The sequence below is a fragment of the Anser anser genome (genome assembly GCF_964211835.1).
Source record: "Anser anser genome assembly, chromosome: 1".
Taxonomy (NCBI): Eukaryota; Metazoa; Chordata; class Aves; order Anseriformes; family Anatidae; genus Anser; species Anser anser.
The window spans coordinates 86,106,580-86,126,952 of record NC_139720.1 but is presented as its reverse complement, the minus strand read 5'-3'; the positions used below and the strand labels follow the sequence as shown (position 1 = coordinate 86,126,952).

The 20,373-nt window shown below is 36.8% G+C and overlaps 1 protein-coding gene across 12 annotated transcripts in view; it reads right to left on the bottom strand.

Annotated features, from left to right (window-relative positions):
* The window catches only part of CADM2 (cell adhesion molecule 2), a 660,501-nt gene that overhangs the window by 7,849 nt on the left and 632,279 nt on the right, over positions 1-20,373 (bottom strand). For all 12 annotated transcript variants that reach the window (XM_083836578.1, XM_083836574.1, XM_083836579.1 and 9 more), the window contains one exon: positions 1,418-1,543. In XM_083836578.1, the coding sequence (XP_083692704.1) occupies positions 1,418-1,543 (126 nt within the window). The remainder of the gene's footprint in view (positions 1-1,417; positions 1,544-20,373) is intronic.

The following is a 20,373-nucleotide window of genomic DNA, read 5'->3' as shown; positions in this document are numbered from 1 at the left end:
AATATTTATAGTATTAACACTGGTAATCCACATACACAAATTCACATATATCCACATTAAATTAAGGAAATATTTTAAGAAAAGTCCATTTTATCTAGTTGCAGTAATATGCAATATATTTTGCAATTATACAATAAATGATAAAATCTTGGTTATTTTGACAAATGGGTACCCATTAAAATCAAACCAACCTTGGAGATTTAGATATTCATAAATGCTTTCTTTTTAATAGCCACTGATTTTTGTACTTTTATTTTGCATGATCTTATCTATGCTTTAATTTTACTTTAATTTTACTTTAATTGTATCACGGCCATTTCCGAGAATTACAAAACTGAGGTAGTTTCATTAATTAAACCCACTCGTATTATACTATCACAGACATTCTTACGCTCAGGGTATGAATAAAAATAATTGTGCACAATTGCCTTTTTCCTTTGTGAAAGTATGATTTATGTTGGCATAAGATGCATATGTTTTCATTCAGAAAAGTAAACAAAAGAGACACATTTTCACTAGCTTATTTTTCCCCCCCACAGTTCAATCAAAATAGTATTTTTATCAGCTTAGGTCTGCTCACCATATGATTATCCTACCTAAAGTGAAATTTAATGAGTTACTGCCAACACTAATCCTTTCTTCATAGCTTTTTTTTTTTTTGGGGGGGGGGGGGGGCTGGTATGGGAATCAACTGAGTTTTAACAACTGGTCTGCAAGCCATTCAGAGGTTAAATCTCACAAAATGATTTTGGAATTAACAAGGTCAAAATGGGATCACAGAGAGGCTTAGTCAGAAAGCAGTGTCACTCCATCCCTCTTATCTCTGATGGTAGTGAAGATTCAAAATGAAGGGAACAGAGTTCTTAAGGTAAAATCTCTGACTAAAGTAAAGCTTGACCCAGGAATGATACCCTTATTCTGGTAGGACTATTAGTAGAAGAGTCACTGATCTAAAAATTCCTGATCAGTATTTCAAACTATCTTTTAAATGAATATTTAAAGTATCAGCACAAGAAAAATCTTGTTATATGTAATATAAATATATATTATTACATATTGATATATTATCTTGTTATATATATATATTTATATATACTGCTGAGTTGATCTACTAGTTAAAATTATGAAATTGTTTAATCAAGTGCCTATAGCTAAAGGCTAAAACCAAGGGGCAATCTTGTCTCTTAGTCTCTCTAAATCACTGACTCATGATATGGGCATGTAACTAGATATCCTTTGCCTTAGTCCAGTGAAAAACTGGATAAAAATTCAGGAACTTCACTCATGACTAGAGTGTGAACTGAGCTTGCTTGTCCAAATAATTCAGTAGATGGGGAAGGTGAAAGGGAACAGCATTCCCAGGTGAAATCATGCCTTGCTTCCAAAAGGGACTGAAGTTCCACTAAATCTATCCTACCTTTATGTCTTGCCAGGTATCGACCGAGGAGAATTATAGAACATAGCGTTACAAAGACAACTACAGCCACTATTCCTCCTATAAGAGCGTGGTCAGGTCCGGTCTGTCCAGCCAAAGCATTTGGATCTAGAGGGAGAAACAAAAACCAAAAGTGGTCCTATACAGACAAAAACTGACAGGAAAATTCACAATACCAAGTTTTATACTGATCATCCTGAAAATAGGGCATTTCTCTGTTTAATATTCAGCATGGTTATTCCCATTTTTACTACCAGTATCTTATCGACAACATAGTGCTGCTTGTATTCCCAGATTGTTAAAACCCTGAGGACATCACAGTTATGAAAAGTATTACCTTCTTCTTCTTTGGCAGAGGTTATTAAATGGGAAAGGTTTTTGGTTTTGTCCTCGTCATTTTACAACTGAAAACCTGGCCACAGCTATTTATAGAAGGAAAAACAAGGAGCTGAGAACTGGGGATCAGATAGCATCAGCAGAATAGTGTCTGCATAATACATAATTTATAGACTTGATTCTCAGTGGGGAACCCTTATATATTCTCTTCCTCTCATTCCTATCCTATTGCACCAGAAATAAAAAGGCAGATAAAGTGCAGCCTTGCCAAGTTCCTCTGCACATGGCTGAGTCTGCATGAATTTGGTCAGATAAAGGTATCAGGCAACCTGAAAGATCATCATTCACTCTCAATCCTCAGTTTGAGAATTTACTGTGAATACTCTATTAATGCCCAAACTGAACAAGCTGCAATATATACAACAGCGTACTAGCAGCTTCATTTTACTAACTCTGGGCAGGGTGCTACCGTGAATACTGTCAGATTCAAGTTTCTCTGCCGGTCATTTGTCTGTTCTGTTAGCTGGTGCTTTACAGAAGTTGCAAAAGAGCGATCACGGAGAAATGACACTACTTATGGATGAGTGATTCTTTGGAGCTTTTGAATAACGAACCAGCAACCTTTGACTGTTGACTCATCTGAAATATGCAAAAGAAATAAAAAAAATCAATCAAAGGATCCTGCTAAAATTGCTGTTTTAATGAAAATGCCTCTGCTACAAAGTAATAGTAATTCTCTCAAGATGCTATTAGCATGTTCTCTATGTTGCCGTCAGTCTACACACACTGCTTCAAGGGCATTTCCCTTATAGGAGCTATTTATATTCTACGGATAGTTTGCAAACAACTTCTTTGTTTTGCAAAAGAGAAAAGCAGGAAAAATAATTACACAGAAAAGAGGGCAACCCTGTAAAGATGACTAAATGGTCTCTGGTAATGCCTAGGAACTGTGATTTTGTGATACCATAACTATGTTCTGCTGACCGGGATCACTGTGTTATGATGAGATGCATAAATATATCTATATACAAACAAATGTATATAAATATAGCATTATATAGATGAAATGAAAGAAGCATGCTTTTCCCTCCTTTTGTAAACTGTCAGGCAGACTGAAACTGCACTTTCAGGTTTGCTGGAGCACAGAGCAGTGTGGTCCATGGTTATAGACACGTTCTGCTCTTCACAGTCACTGAATCCATGAGGCATGGCTTCTCCACTTATTGCTGGCTTCACAACTCCCAGCTGTTTCTCTTCTGGCTGCTAAGAGGACTTTGCGGGAAATGCCTACAGCAATTCTGCGGACATGACAGCAAACTTGTTAGGGGCCTCAAGAAAGCTAGAAACACTTTATAGCTGTACCTGCCTCCTCCTCTGTCCCCATGAGCCTCTTGGTATGATGCTACTGTTGGTTCACTATGCTGAGTATGGAAGATCAGTTCAAAAGGCCATTGGCTCTATTTTGGTGATCAAAAATGACCCTGAGCTTCGTATGCCAGCAGCCTTGTGGAAAGAAACAAGAGGGCTGAAGTCTCATCACCCCAAAGCCACAGCTTGGGGCCGTCCTTCCCCAAGCCTTGCGGAGGCTCTGCTTTCCATGGCGAGTAAGGAGGTGATTGCTGACTTAAGAAAATGGAAGGTGACAGCTTGCTGCAGAACTGTCAGCCTGCTAGAGCCATCTAGCAAATTCCTCCTTCTGTGATGCCTGTGGCAAAGTTGCTGTAAACCTGCTCCCTGTGGCTATAAGGCAGCACAAATTTGGGCACTCAGGAGCAGCAACATCCCCAGCTGCTGCATGCAAGGTGCAGGAGATACTCTTCCTCAGCACCAGGGCAGGAACAGTATGAACTTGTTTTCTCACTAATAGTCCTATATACTTGCTAATATACTAGCAGTAAAATTAATGAATTAAAGGAGGTATTTTGAGGGATAATATACTTCCTGATGCAGAGTATAATCCAAAGAAAGACTAGCATGGCACTTTATCTGGAGGCATTTCTTGAAAAGCTGACTGAAGTGTCCAAGCTCAATACTCAGATTTACACATCTCTCTTCTGTGAGCTTTAATAAACATTACAGATAAAAAAGCTCACAGTACACTGTGATGAATATGCCTCTGTGTTTTCTTCCTCAGGTGATTTCCTGTATATAGGACCTCACTCCTCCTCTGACATATGCAATTCAATGGACTATCTGAAGTTACATAAAGCTAGCATAAATATAAGGTTCCCCACGTCTAAATGAAGATTAATGGGACTCTACTGTTTCTGTAGGTTGACATTTTTAACTTTAAAATTAATTTTACCTTTTCATTGGAATGTAAAGGTAGTATTGTATTTCTGGTGAAATCTCTTAACATTGGTATGAGGGAAAGATTATATTGATAAATACTGTCACACAAATTTTTCCACAAATACATTGTACATGACTTATCTCTAGTATTACCACAGGGAAAAAAAAAATTATTTGTTAAAAAGAAAAAAAAAAGAAAAAACAGATGGAAGGAAAGGAAATAAAGAAAGATCCTCAAAAGTGTCCAACATTTTCTTGAGAAACAAGCATTCTTTCACAGCAAAATGAAAACCTGCACAACATAAACAATACTATAAACAGGAAGAGCTCCTCATAGAAATATTATCCTCATAGAAACATAATGTTAACATTAAATATAAATATGCTCTACATTATGCATACAGAGTAATGTACTATACATTTGCCGTTCATGAAATGACCTAAGCCCCATGAGTGAATTATAGATCTGGGACTATCTACCATCTCATAAATAATTACTATGTCAAAAAGTGCCTGAATGGTATCTGAAAGGTAGAAATACAGCAGTTTAGAAAATATGTCATTTTGTATTTAGGTATTTATACAGTGAGGAAATACAATTATCCAAGTGTTCTGGGCATTTTCATTACCAACTCCCATTAGAGTTGGTGAAAGTGTTAAGTATGTATTTGGGTGCTGACCACTGCAAAGTTTGCTTTACAAAAACAAAAACAAGGACAAAAAAAATTATTTGGATTATTTTTAGATTACCATTATAAGCTTCATGAGCTTTACCATGTAAATCTTAGCCTGCCACATACATATAACCAGTAAATGAAATCTTAATTATGCAATAAATACTTATAATTCATCTGTTTCCAGGAAAAACAAAAAATCATTCTGTTCCTTTTAAAAATATAGACTGTTTTTTATTGCATGAGCACAGGAAGTAACAATACTCATGGACTGAGACAATGAAGTTCAAATTTCTTAATCAGACTAGGTCTTCAAAGATCTTTTTTTTTTCTCTTTTTTTTTTTTTTTTCAATCTTCGAAGAGATTAAGAAAATTTTGTAGTAGAAAATGACACAAAAGCTCATAGTTATTTTTGTTTGTTTGATTGTTTCTGTCCTAAATGCAGGAAGTACCTTCATAATACTGATTGCTTATGTTGCGAAATTCCATCTGTTTTCAACTTCTGGGATTTAATGTTTGTCCACAGATTTACAGAGATAACGTACTTAAAATGAGTAAGAGAAAAATAAGGGATCGTTCATTAAGGAGTGAAACATCATATAAACCTTACACCTATTAAGTAAGTAGATAAGGGCATTTTGTGACCTGATGACTAAGTTTCAGTGTAAAATATTTTTATGTGATTTCACACATTAGTTAAGCAGAGAAATGTTGAAACATTTTTTCATGCTTTTCCATAAAGTATATGGTAATTATTCATCTAATTTCATTTCCTTCCTGCATAAGTTTCCTTCTTATTTATGCATAGTTGACTTAACTGGGCAGGCTGCAGGAAAGGGTCAGATAACCCTTTCCCGAGCCATGGGAGAACAAGCACATCTGTGAATGCTGAAATGGTTCCTTATTTTGGGGACTATGCTCAAGTAGTCCCTTTTACTGTAAAACTTTATTTTTGTGTATTTTTGGCTCTGGTGTTGAACTAGAACAGTTACACAAAAATCAATTTGAATACAACATACCTAGTTTTGAGGGATCCAAAATAATGATTTAAACTGACCATTTCTACTAACATAAAAATTGGAAGTAAAGGCCCTAATTTGCTCTGGAGGTTAAATAGCATTCACAAAATGAGGTCATATTAAGCAGACATATTATTTGTAAATTACTGTTCCTTAAGGCTGGAAAAAGAACAGGAATGTCCATTTCTCAGACAAGTGCTGAAACCAGCAGCCTACAGTTAGTTTTACTAATTTCATGAACAATCCATTACTTAGGCAAAAGAGAACTGTTCCAGCAAGAGATCCTAGGGTATGGTATCATGTCACAATTATGGCAGCAAAATCTCTTCAAGTGACTTCTGCTTCTTTCCCCAGCTTCAGGGGCTTATTATCACTTTGCAAACTCTTCATGCTTTGGACAAAGCCATTGTTTGAAGGGCCTGGCTCAAAATCAGGTCAGTAAAGCAATGTGTATTTAGGGGTGGGGAGACCCTAAAAGCACCACTCCCCCAATAAATAAATAAATAAATAAATAAATAAATAAATAAATAAATAAATAAATAAATAAATAAGAGCTCTGCCCTACTTGAAGAGCTGGTAAATTGATGCAGATGAGGGCAGGGTGAGAATGTGTGGTGGAAGCCAATGAATATTTTTAAGTGCAAGTATTTTTTAAGTGCCTTAGTTGCAGGACAATATAATGCAAAAACAAGCAAGTAATGGACAGGGAACTCTGCCTCTTCCATTTTGGGTCCTCTGAAGCTCACCACTAAGTATAAGTTAAATTAGAAATATTATATTAGAAATATCCCCCATTTCTCTGCACTTCAGCTCGGTTTCCTAAGGAGAGAGAGCTCGTGTGATCATGCTCTTTTACTCTCTTCAAATTACTTACTTAAGAACCATGGATCAATTACAACTAATTTTAAGAGACAGTATAGATCTCAAGATCATTGTTTTCCTGTAACTGTCCTGAAAGGACTGCTGCAGGAACTCAGACCTCATCAAATATCAGAGAACCTACAGGAATATCTAATAGAGACAAAATAGAGACAATAGAGACATTTTGCCTAATAGAGACAAAAGCTTCATCCAAAATCTGTGCCCAAGAATCAATTTTTCAATAAAGGTTTCTCTCCATTGTGAGTTCTTTGGTGTCTAATAAGACACAGATACCTTTTGAAGCTTTTCATATGATTAGGAGCCATTTGTAACATCTCAGCCCTTCCCACATCACCTTTTTCTCCTTCCCTCCATACCTACCCTTCCTGCTTCTATTCCTTCTTCTCTTATAATTGGTCAGCTCACACTGTAGCATTTGGATAACTCAGTTTAAAAGTCAGTCAACCATGAGGCATGATCTCATTGGAAACTAGAGAGTATTTCTTTCTGCAGTCTATAGAATAAACTTGTATTTTAAAAATGTATTTAAGCTAATATCATCCACCAGTTTCAACCATAGGACTGTATAATTTTTTATTGTTCCATAAATGTAAGCTTTGGGGAAAACAAGTAAGTAAATACATACATACATACATACATACATACATACATAATTCCACAATGATTAGTCTAACTCGAGCAGGAAAAAAAAAAAAAAAAAAAAGACCAAGATAGGAATTTACTCACAAATATGGATAAGAGATAGGACTGGATGGACAGTTGACAAGGTATTTGATTTAGGAATAGTGGCATTGGTGCTGCATGTGATAAATGCTGGTGAGTAGATTTTACTCATTTTAGCATCTTAATTTGGGCATCACACAGTTCAATTTCCCTTGCCTGGCCTGGAGTGCTGAAACAGGTATTTTTAATCTCATTTTGTAATATGCCACTAACCACTACAATACATGTACTTGAAACTTGTGAAAGTATGGTTAGGGGGGAAAAGAAAGTTTCTAAACCTTCATTTAAATTGCAAAGAGTAGCTGCCCAAGGGGGCTGGTTGTGAAATTTATTGAAAATGTGTTTTGTTATTAACCAATTCTGAACTTAAAATATGTGACAGGCTTCTTTTTCCTTCAGTGCCTGAAGCAAAGAAGAGCAAAACAGTGTGCTAATATACAGCATATATAAACTGCTATTTTAATAGGAGGACATCATCAACCATAGAGAAGACATGCAGAAAAAAAAAGTTTACTTGTAAACCTTCAAAAGAATTGATAGCCTTTTCTTCCCACATTACTGCAGTAGCACATTTGGCACATTTTGCCTCTGTTTTTTTTCAAAGCATTGAATTATATATACATTCCTGTTAAGAAGAGCCCACATCCCAGAAGGATTAAAGTCCCACACTAATGTTTCAGCAGCTGAATCTACGTCTCCTTTTGAGAGTTCATGTTCTTATGAATCTAAGATTTCTTTCAGTGGAGGTAAAAAGAGCAAGGTTTTCTTGAGTGCATTTGTAAATAAGGAGCCCTTATCCAAGGTAAATACAAACATTACCCACATCTATTACTTTGCAAATATGTGTTTTTTTGTTTGTTTGTATATTTGTTTTTTGCAATATAATGCTAATAAGAGAGCTGTATATCTACATTGGTTAAGACATGAAAAGTTTAACACTATTTTACAGGGTCCTTAGAGCCTTGTTCCAGATTTTGTGTCTTGTGTTTTGTTTCATTGACACAGTTTTTAAATTTTTTTTCTTTTTCTTTTCTTAGTGTTTCTTTAAAAGCTCCAGTTTCATGAAGGGAACAGTTCCTCTAATTACAGCACATAGCAGAATTCTCTTATTGACAACATTGTATTTTTGTCCTTCAATAAACTCATTAATTGCTTCAGACTTTGTCTTAAGAAAAAAAAAAAAAAGCACTAAAATCTGCAATTTTTTTCCTTCATCCTACTTTCTGTAGAGGATAATGAAGTGAATTCAGCAGGTTTTGAAGAAATACTTGCAGCCTGTCCAGTTATAACTTCTGGCTACTGAAATGGGAGAATATAGAGAAACAGACAACTGGCACAGATGACTAAAATTTCCCTGTTAAATCTCTCTCCCTGAGTGAGTCATCTGTAGGCAGCAGCACAACAGACAGGTGATGGCTTAACTCTGCTTCCAGCATTTTAATTTTCGTCTTCTTCTTAAGTTCCAGAATGCTCAGTGCCTCCCTCCATTGCAGAAAACAAGAAAACAAAACAGAGCAGATTGAAGTTTGGAAACTGCAGCCTATTAGTTACTAAAAAAAAAAAAAAAGAGAGAGAGAGAAAAAAGAGAGAGAGAGAGAGAGAAAGAGAAAGAGAAAGAGAGACAGAGACAGAAAGTGCCAACCCTGCTTAGAGAGTCAAAGATGCATGACTTCCTATTTTCTGAGAAAACTGCATTTCGTAAGTGTCATCTTTCCCCTGATGACTTTCCATCAATAAATACAGGAGGATCCCCCCACTCTTTTCTGTTTTCTTCATCAACAAAAAAGGACAGGCACCAGCTGGAGTAGGTGTGTGTATGTGCACAACTCCTTCTCCTGTCATCAGAAGTTAATTATCTATATAAATAATGAACCATTCTCTAATTAACACAGAGACAAGAGGTGCCAATGAACTCTCCTGCTCTCTCCCTTGTAGTACCTTACAGTTGTGGCCTTTGGTCACTGCCTATGGATTTAAGTCTGCTAGGCAGAACATGCAGATGCCTGTGTGGGAAGGGGTGGGTGCTCAGCAGAGCGTTCTGACACAGGCACCTCTTGCAGGGCTTGGTCCAGGCTCTCTCCTGGTCTCTTCTACTCTTAGCTTTCACTGACCATGAGAAGCAACACATTGTCACAACTACTCATCACTAACTATGGAGAGGTTGTTAAAAGATAATCCCTCAAAGCATTTAAGAAGGTAATTCTGCTAACCTTAAGGAAGTCCCAGTAGCTCAAGCCTACTAGAAAGCAGTATAAAGGTTTCCAAGGTGACTTTTTTGCCATCTTGATTTATGCTGTCTTTTATACAGAATCCATCACAGATTGATTCCCAGGGCCAACCAGTACCACTGTACAGTTCAAATAATACACACTACCCCAGGAAAGCAGTGCAAGGAAGATATGCTTTCAGCCGAGGAATGATACAAAACAAATGGAGAAGTTCAATGAAGTGCAGGTAGAGAAACAGCTGTTCCTGATGGCAGAAGCTAGAGAGAAGACTTTCTCACCAGTAAGGCAGAGAAGCAGACAAAGTTAGCAGTGAACATGCATGGTTGTATAAGGATCAGAGGCATGAGCGGATTCACAGTTGCACAAGGCACATTCTACTGAATCCATTCATGAGAGTTTTAAAAACAAGAAGGGCAGCTTCAATTTAATTGAAGTACAATTCTAATTAAAACTTACTCTGCGGTGGAAGAAAGCCTATTGTTCAAATGAATTCTTTATGCTTGTCATACTAATTTTTCCTTACCAAATCAGATTAGAATAATTATAAGCCTATAACGACATCAAAACACCCCAGTAAACCAGCCACTTACAGCCAGAATCTGACACCTTACTCATGCTGAAGAACAATTTAATCTGTCGTGTGACTACTCAGTATGAGTAATTGTAACAGAATTTCCTCTTTGGCAGTTAATAGCATATTTTATCTGTCAATATATCTCTAGAAGATTAGCCAGGCATGCTTGCGGTTAGGGTAACTGATCCAAAGGAGGCTGCTGACTGACCCAGCTCATCTCAGAAACTTAGATGTGAGAGACATTAGCAGAGACAGTCTCTTGTAATGCACAGAGTAACAGAAAAGACGAATAAATTATTGATAGGAAGGTAAGTACTCCTGTTAACATTTAAGGCATCTGTTATAGCCATTTTAATTAGGGAATAAAATCCTATGTAAATTCTTTGGGACAATGGCGATATCCATTAATGAAGTTTCTGTCCAAGCTATAAAACTACCTGGAATTTGTTTGAATTTTTGCCTGTGGTTTAATTGAATGCTATCCATTCTTTATGCCAACTCCATACTAATGGAAACAACAATATTTTCCTCATTTAATAATGACATGCTTGATGGAATTCGATATCTTAACCAAATTCTCCTCTGGGAACATTAAGACTTCGTTGTTTTCAGATGCCTTGAAGTTAAATACCATCCAGCTATTAGTAAGAGACTGTTTGCTCTTACTACCATTGATTGGTAATGGATTTGCTGCAAATAAGGTCTGTCTTTGTTTTCCTAAAGGCTTTCTGTATTCATAAAAAAAATAAAGCTACGCAGTTTTGGGTTTATGGGCCTATTTTTTTGAACTCAGCAGCACGCATTCATTTCTAGCAGCATTCGTGATCTCAGTTGTCAGCACCGCTAGCTGCAATACATACGGATTCTACCACGGGGGTCACATCCACACTAGTTTGCATCTGACAGATTCATTTCCTACCTTCTCTTGAGACAGCCACAAGGACTGAAAAAATCAGAGGTCCAGTGTAATTACTATGTATATTTCAGATTAAATAAATGCGATAAAAGCCTCCATCTGGCTGTTGATCAAACGTGCAAAGGCAGGCTGATTTTCAGTGACATATTACAATATGTCTCTTGTAACAGTCCCAAATGCCATCCTGTAAATTACTTACATTTGGGATTACTTGACTATGGCAGACAGAAATATTACTCACTGCTTAAGTGCTGCCTGTTGGGAGCATGGGAGACGTGGGCTAATCTTAAAGTTGTTAAGCAAGGCATTAAGAAATAATGGGGCCATGTTTTTTTTTACTAAATGGTGATTGTGCTCACACTATTTGAAGATGGCAAACCCAATTTAATCATAGCCTGAGCTACGTTCCTGATGTTGAAAAGCTGTAAAAGGTCTGCAGCTGGGGAAATAAGTGTAAGCGGTGTGCTGGAACGGTTCTTGAGAAGAACTTTAAAAAAAAACAACAGAAAAATCCTACAAAATATGTCAATAGCTTCAAACTATATGCCATCTGCTCACAAAATGCAAGCCTCTTTCTAGACAGAAACTCTGAGATTCAGGGCCTTTTGATAAAGAAAAATCCCAAGCAGGTATCCAACAAAGAAACAACAGAAATTTCAAGGGAAAAATAGAAAATGACACTGCCGTTTCTCCAATTAGTGTGCACATCTCCTTGCAGTCGTAGTTGCAATATGTGTAGAACCGTAACTCACCACATTACTGAAGGCCTTTTAAAGAGCTTATGGTACAAAAGAAAGGCTGGGAAAAAATAAGGGGATATTCATAGGTCAACTAATTGTGGCAAGCAGGTCTGTTCTTTCTTATGACTTATAGCTCCTTGAGGTTTACAACTCTTAGAAAAACAAAGAAATTAATTCTAAATCAAAAATACTACGGCTTAATTTAAAAGATAAAACTCCTCTCCTGGCCAAACAATGGATATTTCTTGTCTACAAGATCATGTTTGTCCTTGCTGAACATCCATTTTGCCCACTAGGTGTACCAGGACACTCTGTGGAAATCAAGGCACTGCCCAAGGAGAGCTCTGGCCCTCCAAATCCTTGTTGTAAAGAACTCCCTTGTTTCTATACAGGTCTTAAAAGGACAACACCTTCATACTTCAGTGGTTAAAACTGATTTCCTTCTAGCCACAGATCTGGAAAAAGTGCTTGGAAGCATTCATGATATTTTTGGTTCTAGAAATATTCTTTTTATCTCTTATTTGGTGACTCCAAGAAGTAACTTTCCCTTCCTTCCCCAGTTCAATTCTCATTCTATTTTAATTGCATGAGAGATTCCATATAGTCCTTTCACTCTGAATTGTCTTATTAGCCCACATCACTCAGCATCCAATCTTAACTGAAGTGGTTCATAAATTACATTTCCTCTTAAAAGGTCTCTGAAAACTTAGTTCTCTCTCTAGGAAAGCAGAGACACAAAATGTGAAAGAAAAAAAAGAAGGTTCCAAACAAAGCAGGAACTAGCACAACTCTCCCAAATGTCACTACTGAGCAGCTTTTCATTGTCTATTTCCTTCTTCCCTTCCTTCCTTCTTTCCTAGTCTGTTCCCTTTACATTACAGCTATGTAAGGAACATGATGTTTCTCTTTGAAGTATTCTATGAGCATAAACTCATTAAAAATAAAGACGCACTCCTAAAAATGTGATTCTGCTCATTATAACCCTCTATGCAATGTAGTCAGCAAAATGTTGGTTACAACCATCTGTAACAATCTTTCTTGAAATGAAACTAGTAGATAACACATTCACCTGAAAAACAAGGAGTGATTCTGAAAGGCTGAGCTTATAAAACAAAACGTGGATATTTCAAGTTTTCCAATGCTATAGCCCTTGATTCAGTAAAGCAAGTAAGTATGCAATAAACGGGACTTAAAACACGGTTAAGTACTTTTGTTCAGTTGGAAATGGAGTGTCAGATCCTATCTTCAGTTTACAAGACACCAACTACCTCAGGAGACACAAATAAACTGAATTAGGAGCTTTGCACTGCTTTAACAGTGAAAACCAATGTCTCTGGCCCAACTTTAAAAACTTTAGGTATAAACCCTTTAAACTTAAGCATAAAACTTTAAGAACTGTAAAGCTTCAGCAAGCTGCTCCTCCTCCTGCAGAGGTGAGATTCACGAATTCAGAGCCCATCACAACAGCTTCTCTCTGCCACCAAGACGGCCGAGTCTGGTGCCGGCTGAGGCTGCCAGCCTGCGGTGCTGAGCAGCCTGTAACCAGAGAAGCCCCCTGGCTGTCAGCAACCTCTCATCAAAAGCCCTGCTCTCACCACCTGGGCCAAGGAGGCAGCATGTGGCCTGTTCCTGCAAAATCTGTTTTGGTATTTAAGGTGAAAAGGTTTTCTTTGTTTGTTTGTTTTATTTGTTTACTTACTTACTTATTTGAAATGTCTTGCAATCCAGCGGAATCATAAGTTACGCTTGTTCTGCCTAGTGATGGCATAGTCTGCTCACAACCACATGATGCCTGCAGGCTGGTGAGCAGTCCCTCCAGAACACCTGCTCGTGATGCACCTTGAGGGGAAAGTTACTTTTTGAGGGATAATTATGAAAAATGCAGGTTTAAATCTTTTCCATGTAACAAATAATTTGCATGAGTTTTGACGTGTTTTCTTTAGCTGTGCCTCAGTTCCCCTAAAATAACTTGAGCAACGAATTACTTTGACTCATAGAATGACTCACAGAACAAAGAATGATTCTGAGATACTGCAGTAGTAGCAGTAAGGCAGGTACTTAACCTATTCTTACAAGCGATATCCAATATAAGTTATTTTGAAATATCTGAAATGGATTTTTGTGGTTTTAATTTTTATTAAGCTTTTGTTGGATATATTTTTATCTCAGGATAAAAGGTAACTGAGCATCTATTATTATATGTTTCCATAATGAAGAAATTAATAGCTTTTTTTTCTCAGAGATGAGACTGAACAAGATAACCTTAGGCAGCTACACTACAATATGTAATTCACACCAGGTAACTGATATAGATAAAAATAAATAGAAATATGGGAATAAGACAGAAACAGGATGGAACAACTTCCAGATTATGGTAACAAACAGAAAAGTATTAGAAATGTTGTTAAATGCTGTTAAACAGACATGAAGCCTTCGGTTCACAAATAACCTTGAATTTAATAGGAAAAGTTGTTCCATTTGAATATTAGAATCATTAAAGATGTAGGTCAGCTGCTACAAGAACATTGTGGGGAATTAATATCTAGAAAAATGAACAGCTACAGTCCCCTGGCTTCAGTTTTCTTTTTCATGCCAATAATGTCTACTCTCACATCAGTACTAATAATTTATGCACTATAGTCAAACTTACAAAATTATGATTATAACTTCTTGATACTTAGTTAGACTAACTTCCTAAAATCTCAGGGAACATATTACAAAGGTTAGTTCCTTTACCTTTATGCTAATGAAATACAACAATACAGTTTGTAACTTTAAAATTAAATGAAGCAAGCAAATGTGTATGTTAAGGTTTCAATAAATGGTATTACAAGCTAATTCTGCCATTTTTATGATAACTGAGTAACAGAAGCTATCACAACAATCACAACAAAAAAGCCACACAATGCCACTGTTTTAAAATTGTGTACATGCACGCAATTGTTCAAATACACAAACATGTTAGATATTTCATAGAATATCCCAAGTAGGAAGGGACCCACAAGGATCATTTCAAAGGACATTTGTGCCTTTCATTGCTGCCATAGGGATTAAAGTGATTAAATCTTCATGGTGCTATAAACTTATGTTGTTTCAAAAATTACCAAGGCTGTCTCTGCAAATATAAAACATACTATCATGTATTTTGCATACGTCAAACATGACAATCCTGGTGAATAATACACAAAAATAAAAGAGAGCACCAAATTCAGACTCTGCAAAGGTAAGCTAGTTAGTAGTGGCTGCTTGCACTTGAGGACAGTAAGGGTCACCATGGCCATTGGGGTCTGGACTTCACAAAGTATGAGTGACATTTATTCAGTCTTAGGAAGAGAAAGCTAAAGGAGGAAATATCGACTACTATTGAAATATTATCAAATACTATCACCTGGGAAGGAGGAAAGAAGATTGAGCCAGATTCTTATTGGAGGTGTGCAGAGAAGAGAGGCAATGGACACAATCTGGAACATGGGAAATTCCAATGCAATATTAAGAAATTTCTTTCATCACAATCCGGTCACACACTGGGGCAGGTCACCCAGAGAAGCTGTGTATTCTCCCACCCTGAACATAATGTAAAACTCACCTGAATGAAGCCCTGAAAAACCCAATATATGGTGGCCCTGCTCTGAGCTTGGTTTGAACCATTTGATCATCAGAGAACTTTTCCACTGTAAATTATTGAACAATTCTAGGAAATGGATGATAATCCATCAAAACTAAAAATACATGAAAAAGATAACAAAAAATAGATAAAGAGGTTCTCTGTATTTTTGCATCTTAATACAAGCACAGAATTAATATTACACCAGCAACCTGCAGATGGATGCTAAGATTGTACTACTGCTTTAAGATGCTCTGTTCTTTCTGTGTTGTCTTAAATTGTTGCCATCACTGCTATATCCATCCTGTCAAAAATTCAAGAGGCTCTCCAGTTACTTTTCTCCTGCCTTCTAGTAACGGACACACTTGAATCACGGAGCAGGGGTTCACATAATCCCTTAGAAATGATACCACAGAAGGGAGCTCTATGTTGGCAGAAAAAAACTACCTTATGTGATATCAAGGGCTTTGTCTTCCTATAATAATTTATTTTTCTTGAAATAAAATTTATTCTTTATCTGAAAAACAGGGTCACAGCAGCCTTTCTGAATAAATAAATAAATAAATAAAAATGTTCCATACTAGATTATTTCAGATAGTGTTTCACAAAGCATTATACATAATATGAATGTCAAAGATCACCAAACTGTTCCAATGGTCTTTCCATCAAATTACTTTTACAATTACTGGGAGGTTAGATCTGCAAAGAAATGAACTGATATTTCAGCTTCCTGTGGCAATTGCAGTATTTTCACTTACAGGATTTCAGTTTTATGGCCAACTTGACAAAACTAGTGTAATTCTGTTTTTCCCAGGTATAGCTAGGTTTATTTATAGCAAGGTCAACTCATTTGAAATCTCGTTGTATCTCTTTACTCACTGGAGAAATTGTTACGCAAGTAAAACTCTGGATGGTGCTGTTTCTCTGTAATAGCAGGGGGTAGGAACCAGCAACCACAAAAATTGCTTTTCAGCCTGTCAGACTTGATATTCAATGCACAAAACATTTCACAGATAAAAATATACTGCAGCTTATCTTCATGTAATAACAGTGAGCATGCATCTTGCAAAATACACCGTAGGCCACAAACGCAGCAAGGATTCTAATGGGGCTACCACACCGAAGCCCTCATCTAACAATATGACATCTAAATATATGGTCCAAATCTTCTCCAGAAACCTGGTGAGATGCAATCCTACTGCAAAAATTCTCTTTTGAAATTTCTCCACTCCAAATGCCCCCAAATTCTATGGGAAAACACTCTGGAGTGCTTTTAGCATTCCCCCTTCCTCCAGTTCTCCCCAGTCCTTTCCTCTTTGGTAATGCGACTCTGGGAGAGGAAAAGTTCTCAGGAAATCTGCCAATGATAGAGTATCCCTACTTTACTTATCTGTGTGTTTCCACAGAATTTTCTGCATCTCCTGCCCTCCACAGTTCTAGCACCATCCTTCTCTGGAGTTACTTTTCATGAAAGATGCTCATACTCATCCTCATCAAAACTGTAATTTAAAAGGAGTTTCCCAGTGTTACAAGCAGCTGCACAAATCCTGTTACTTCCTTGTTACTGTGCTGTCGCCATTTCCTGCTACTGCTTTGTAAATGAAGCAGAAGTTCTCCTTGTCTCAACAGTAAGTTCCATGAGACTGCTTGCACTTTTTTTCTATTTGATGTTATTGTGTACTCAGGATGAGATCCAAATGCATTTTTAAATATTTTTAAAGCATCTTAGGACAAATTTGAGCGACGAAGTCTTGAAATATGTTCACAAAAGCGTGACTTAAGCCATTTAAAGGATAGCGAGACAAATGTGTCCCTGACAAATACATCCTTGGATAACTAACATGCTGTACTGTGCATGCCTAGAGGCACCACTGTTTTGGCTGAACTGATCATCTAGGTACCTGCCTCTGCCATAAAGTTGTTTTAAATTCACAAAGTACGTGTCCCTAGCCCTAAGTTGCCTTAGGGCCCAATTGATTTGTTTTACTTCAAGAATGTTAAATACACACTTGAAAACACTGAATTCAAATCACGTTGCACTAGCTACAGACAATTTTATTCAAGATGCAACATGAAGAGGTGCAGAATCACCATGTTTCACTGTGAAAGTTAAGATTAACAGGGAATATTACACTAAATAGAATTCCGGCAGACATGAAAGCATGTGAAGCCCTCTGCAAAGCATAAGGGCATCATCACAACAAAACTGCACGCTATGGACATGACCACCTTTGCACTGTGAGACAGAAATGAAGTCCCCAGAAGCTAACAGGCATGTTATCTGAGAGACAGGGTTTGTGACCTCGATTTAAGAAAATACCACTTTTTCATGGTACTGGCTTGGAGCATATGTAGAGTGAACACAGGAGTTATTGCACCCAAAGAACAGTTTGAAATGCCTAATTCAGCGCTGACCTCCTCTTCTGTAGCTGACTGCCTAACATCAAGGACCAAGTAGCAGGTTGTCTCTTCTTTGGCCTGATTCTCTGTTGACTTGGTGTCCTTAAAAAAAGCAAATTGCTCCTAGGCAAATAACTCGTAAGATGGATGCAATGACACCTCCCTTGTCTCATCTTTCTGTCATGTACAAACAAGTGTGTGCTGACCAGCAGTGATATGATTTGGCCTTGGGCACGATCAAAATATTCCAGCACTCCGCATGGGATACAACCTAATATCAACTGGGTAGTTCTTCAACAACACCTTTTCTGTGAATGAACTGGAATGTCATATTTGAATTCATCACATATGAATAACATGGTGTCACTAAAATGTTCAGCAACTTTCTGTAATGATCAGTTTGATTCCTGACAATATGATCAATTAAATACAGAGGCTCAATTAAATATATATATATATATATATACATATACACACATACACCTCCTGTCTGTGTTCAGAAGTGGGGAATTTTTGCACAGCAGTTGATTGGAACATAATGTTTTTAGGCACATTTGCATTTAGTTGATACGGTACATTAGTCATGTTCATGATTATTCAGTTTAAACAACTCATTTTTAGCATCTTCTGACACGAATTTATAGCTCATTGACTAATTTTATATACTGTTAACATTTTTATGAGAACATATAAGTAAACAGTGCACGTGTAATCTTCTTGGAAAGTTTTCTTGTAAGTACTGCTTTTTTGCAGAATTTATTTTCTAGTTATTAAAAGAAAATGTGTAGAAGCTATGAAGCACAGTTAAATGTATAAAATGTATACTGCATTGTCTAGTGTCACTTAAATCTGTCCTAGCAACAACACATCTGTTTTTTCAAACTTTATTTACCTGTATAGTGTTAATCAGACAAATTACTCTATGACTTTTTTTTTTTTTCTCTCCATGAGAGATGCCTGTCATATCACAGAACAGCTGCAGAGAAAAGAAATTGTTATTCACCCTTTCCTTACACATTCTGGAAACAAAAGTTGTCCAGACAAAGCAATTGCTTTAGTTTTCCATAATGTCGATGAAGAACCACACCACACAACCCTTAAAATAAATACTATCATGATTGAGCCCCTCATCAGAGGCTTAACTAGAAACAGTTAAACATTGTGTATGATTCATGCTTGCTTTGCTTCAGGATCTGAGGATGCAGTCTTTTTCCCATTAGACTCAATGCACATTTCAAGTTTTTAAATATTTTAAACAAAACTCCTACTAATTGTTGTTGTCAGGCAGAGATGTTTCTTGGCCAGTAGAGACTACCTTTGGGACTGTCTTTGTGTGCAGGGTAGCTGAAGACGTGTTTCCTCCTTATACAAAGAATACAGAAACCATTCTAAAGAGCACTGAACAAGAATTTATCTTACGTGCATGTATTTATCTCCTGACCTGCAGTACATTTAAATAAAGTATTAACAGGAAGACTTCTTGAATCAAGTCCATAATTTTTAATGGAAGTTGGCCACCTCATCACAGAGTAGTAAACAAACTTGAGGAAGTAGGTGTAGCCTGGCTGGGAAGAACAGCACTTGTGCTGGTACAACACTAGTGGCTGTACCCAAACAGCAAAATTTCAGGAAGAGTAATATATATTATTTCAAATTGCATGTTTTGGTATAAGGTTGGTGTTGTGAAGTTTTTTTGTTGTTTTTGTTTTTTTAACAGATGGATGATCTTTTAGAGATAAGTTTTATAATCAACTGTTACAGAAATCCTTGTTTAACATGTCAACATGTGAAAGAGAGTAGCAAACTAGATTTGCTTAGTCCACAGACTCGCACACAGAAAAGACTACAGAAAAGAATCTGACTTCAAATTACTCTACCTCTTTGTATGTGAACAGTAATATGGATAGGATTACTTCAGTAAAAGTAAAATAGTGCACAGTATAGGAACTTCAGAGTACCGTCCCTCAAAGCAGCAGCAACATGTAAGGGATCCATGCCACGTCAAAAGTACCAATTCAGTGGTTGTTAAAGAGAACAAAATGAATGTTGTGAAACACCCCCATACAATACTTTGCCATGTCTCATGTGCACCTTCTGAGGAAGCATAAAAAATGGTGCCTGTGATTGCTTTACAGAGCTGACAACTGCATTTTGATATCAGGTCTTCCTTTTTGAGGTAGAACCTGCGTGAAACAAGCAGCTGTGCATCAAAAGCAAAATAGTCTTCCAAAGAGCTACAAGAAAGACCTAAGACATAAAAGGACTGATAATTATAACAGAGCAAACGCAATGAGTTGAGTGTAATTGATGGCGAGTTGAACTCTTCTTTTAAATCAAAACATCAAACCTCATTTTCAACAGGTTTAGGGAGAGTTATTTTAGTGCTAACATTTTAATAGTGTTTTTACACCTAAATTGTACAGGAACCCTTTATTCTCAGAACACCCTGAAAACTAGATGACTCATTTCAATAGGTTATGCCTTGTGAAACATTTTAAACAAACTTGAAAATCTATTATAAGGAAAGACATGTTATGCTGGTTGTGGAA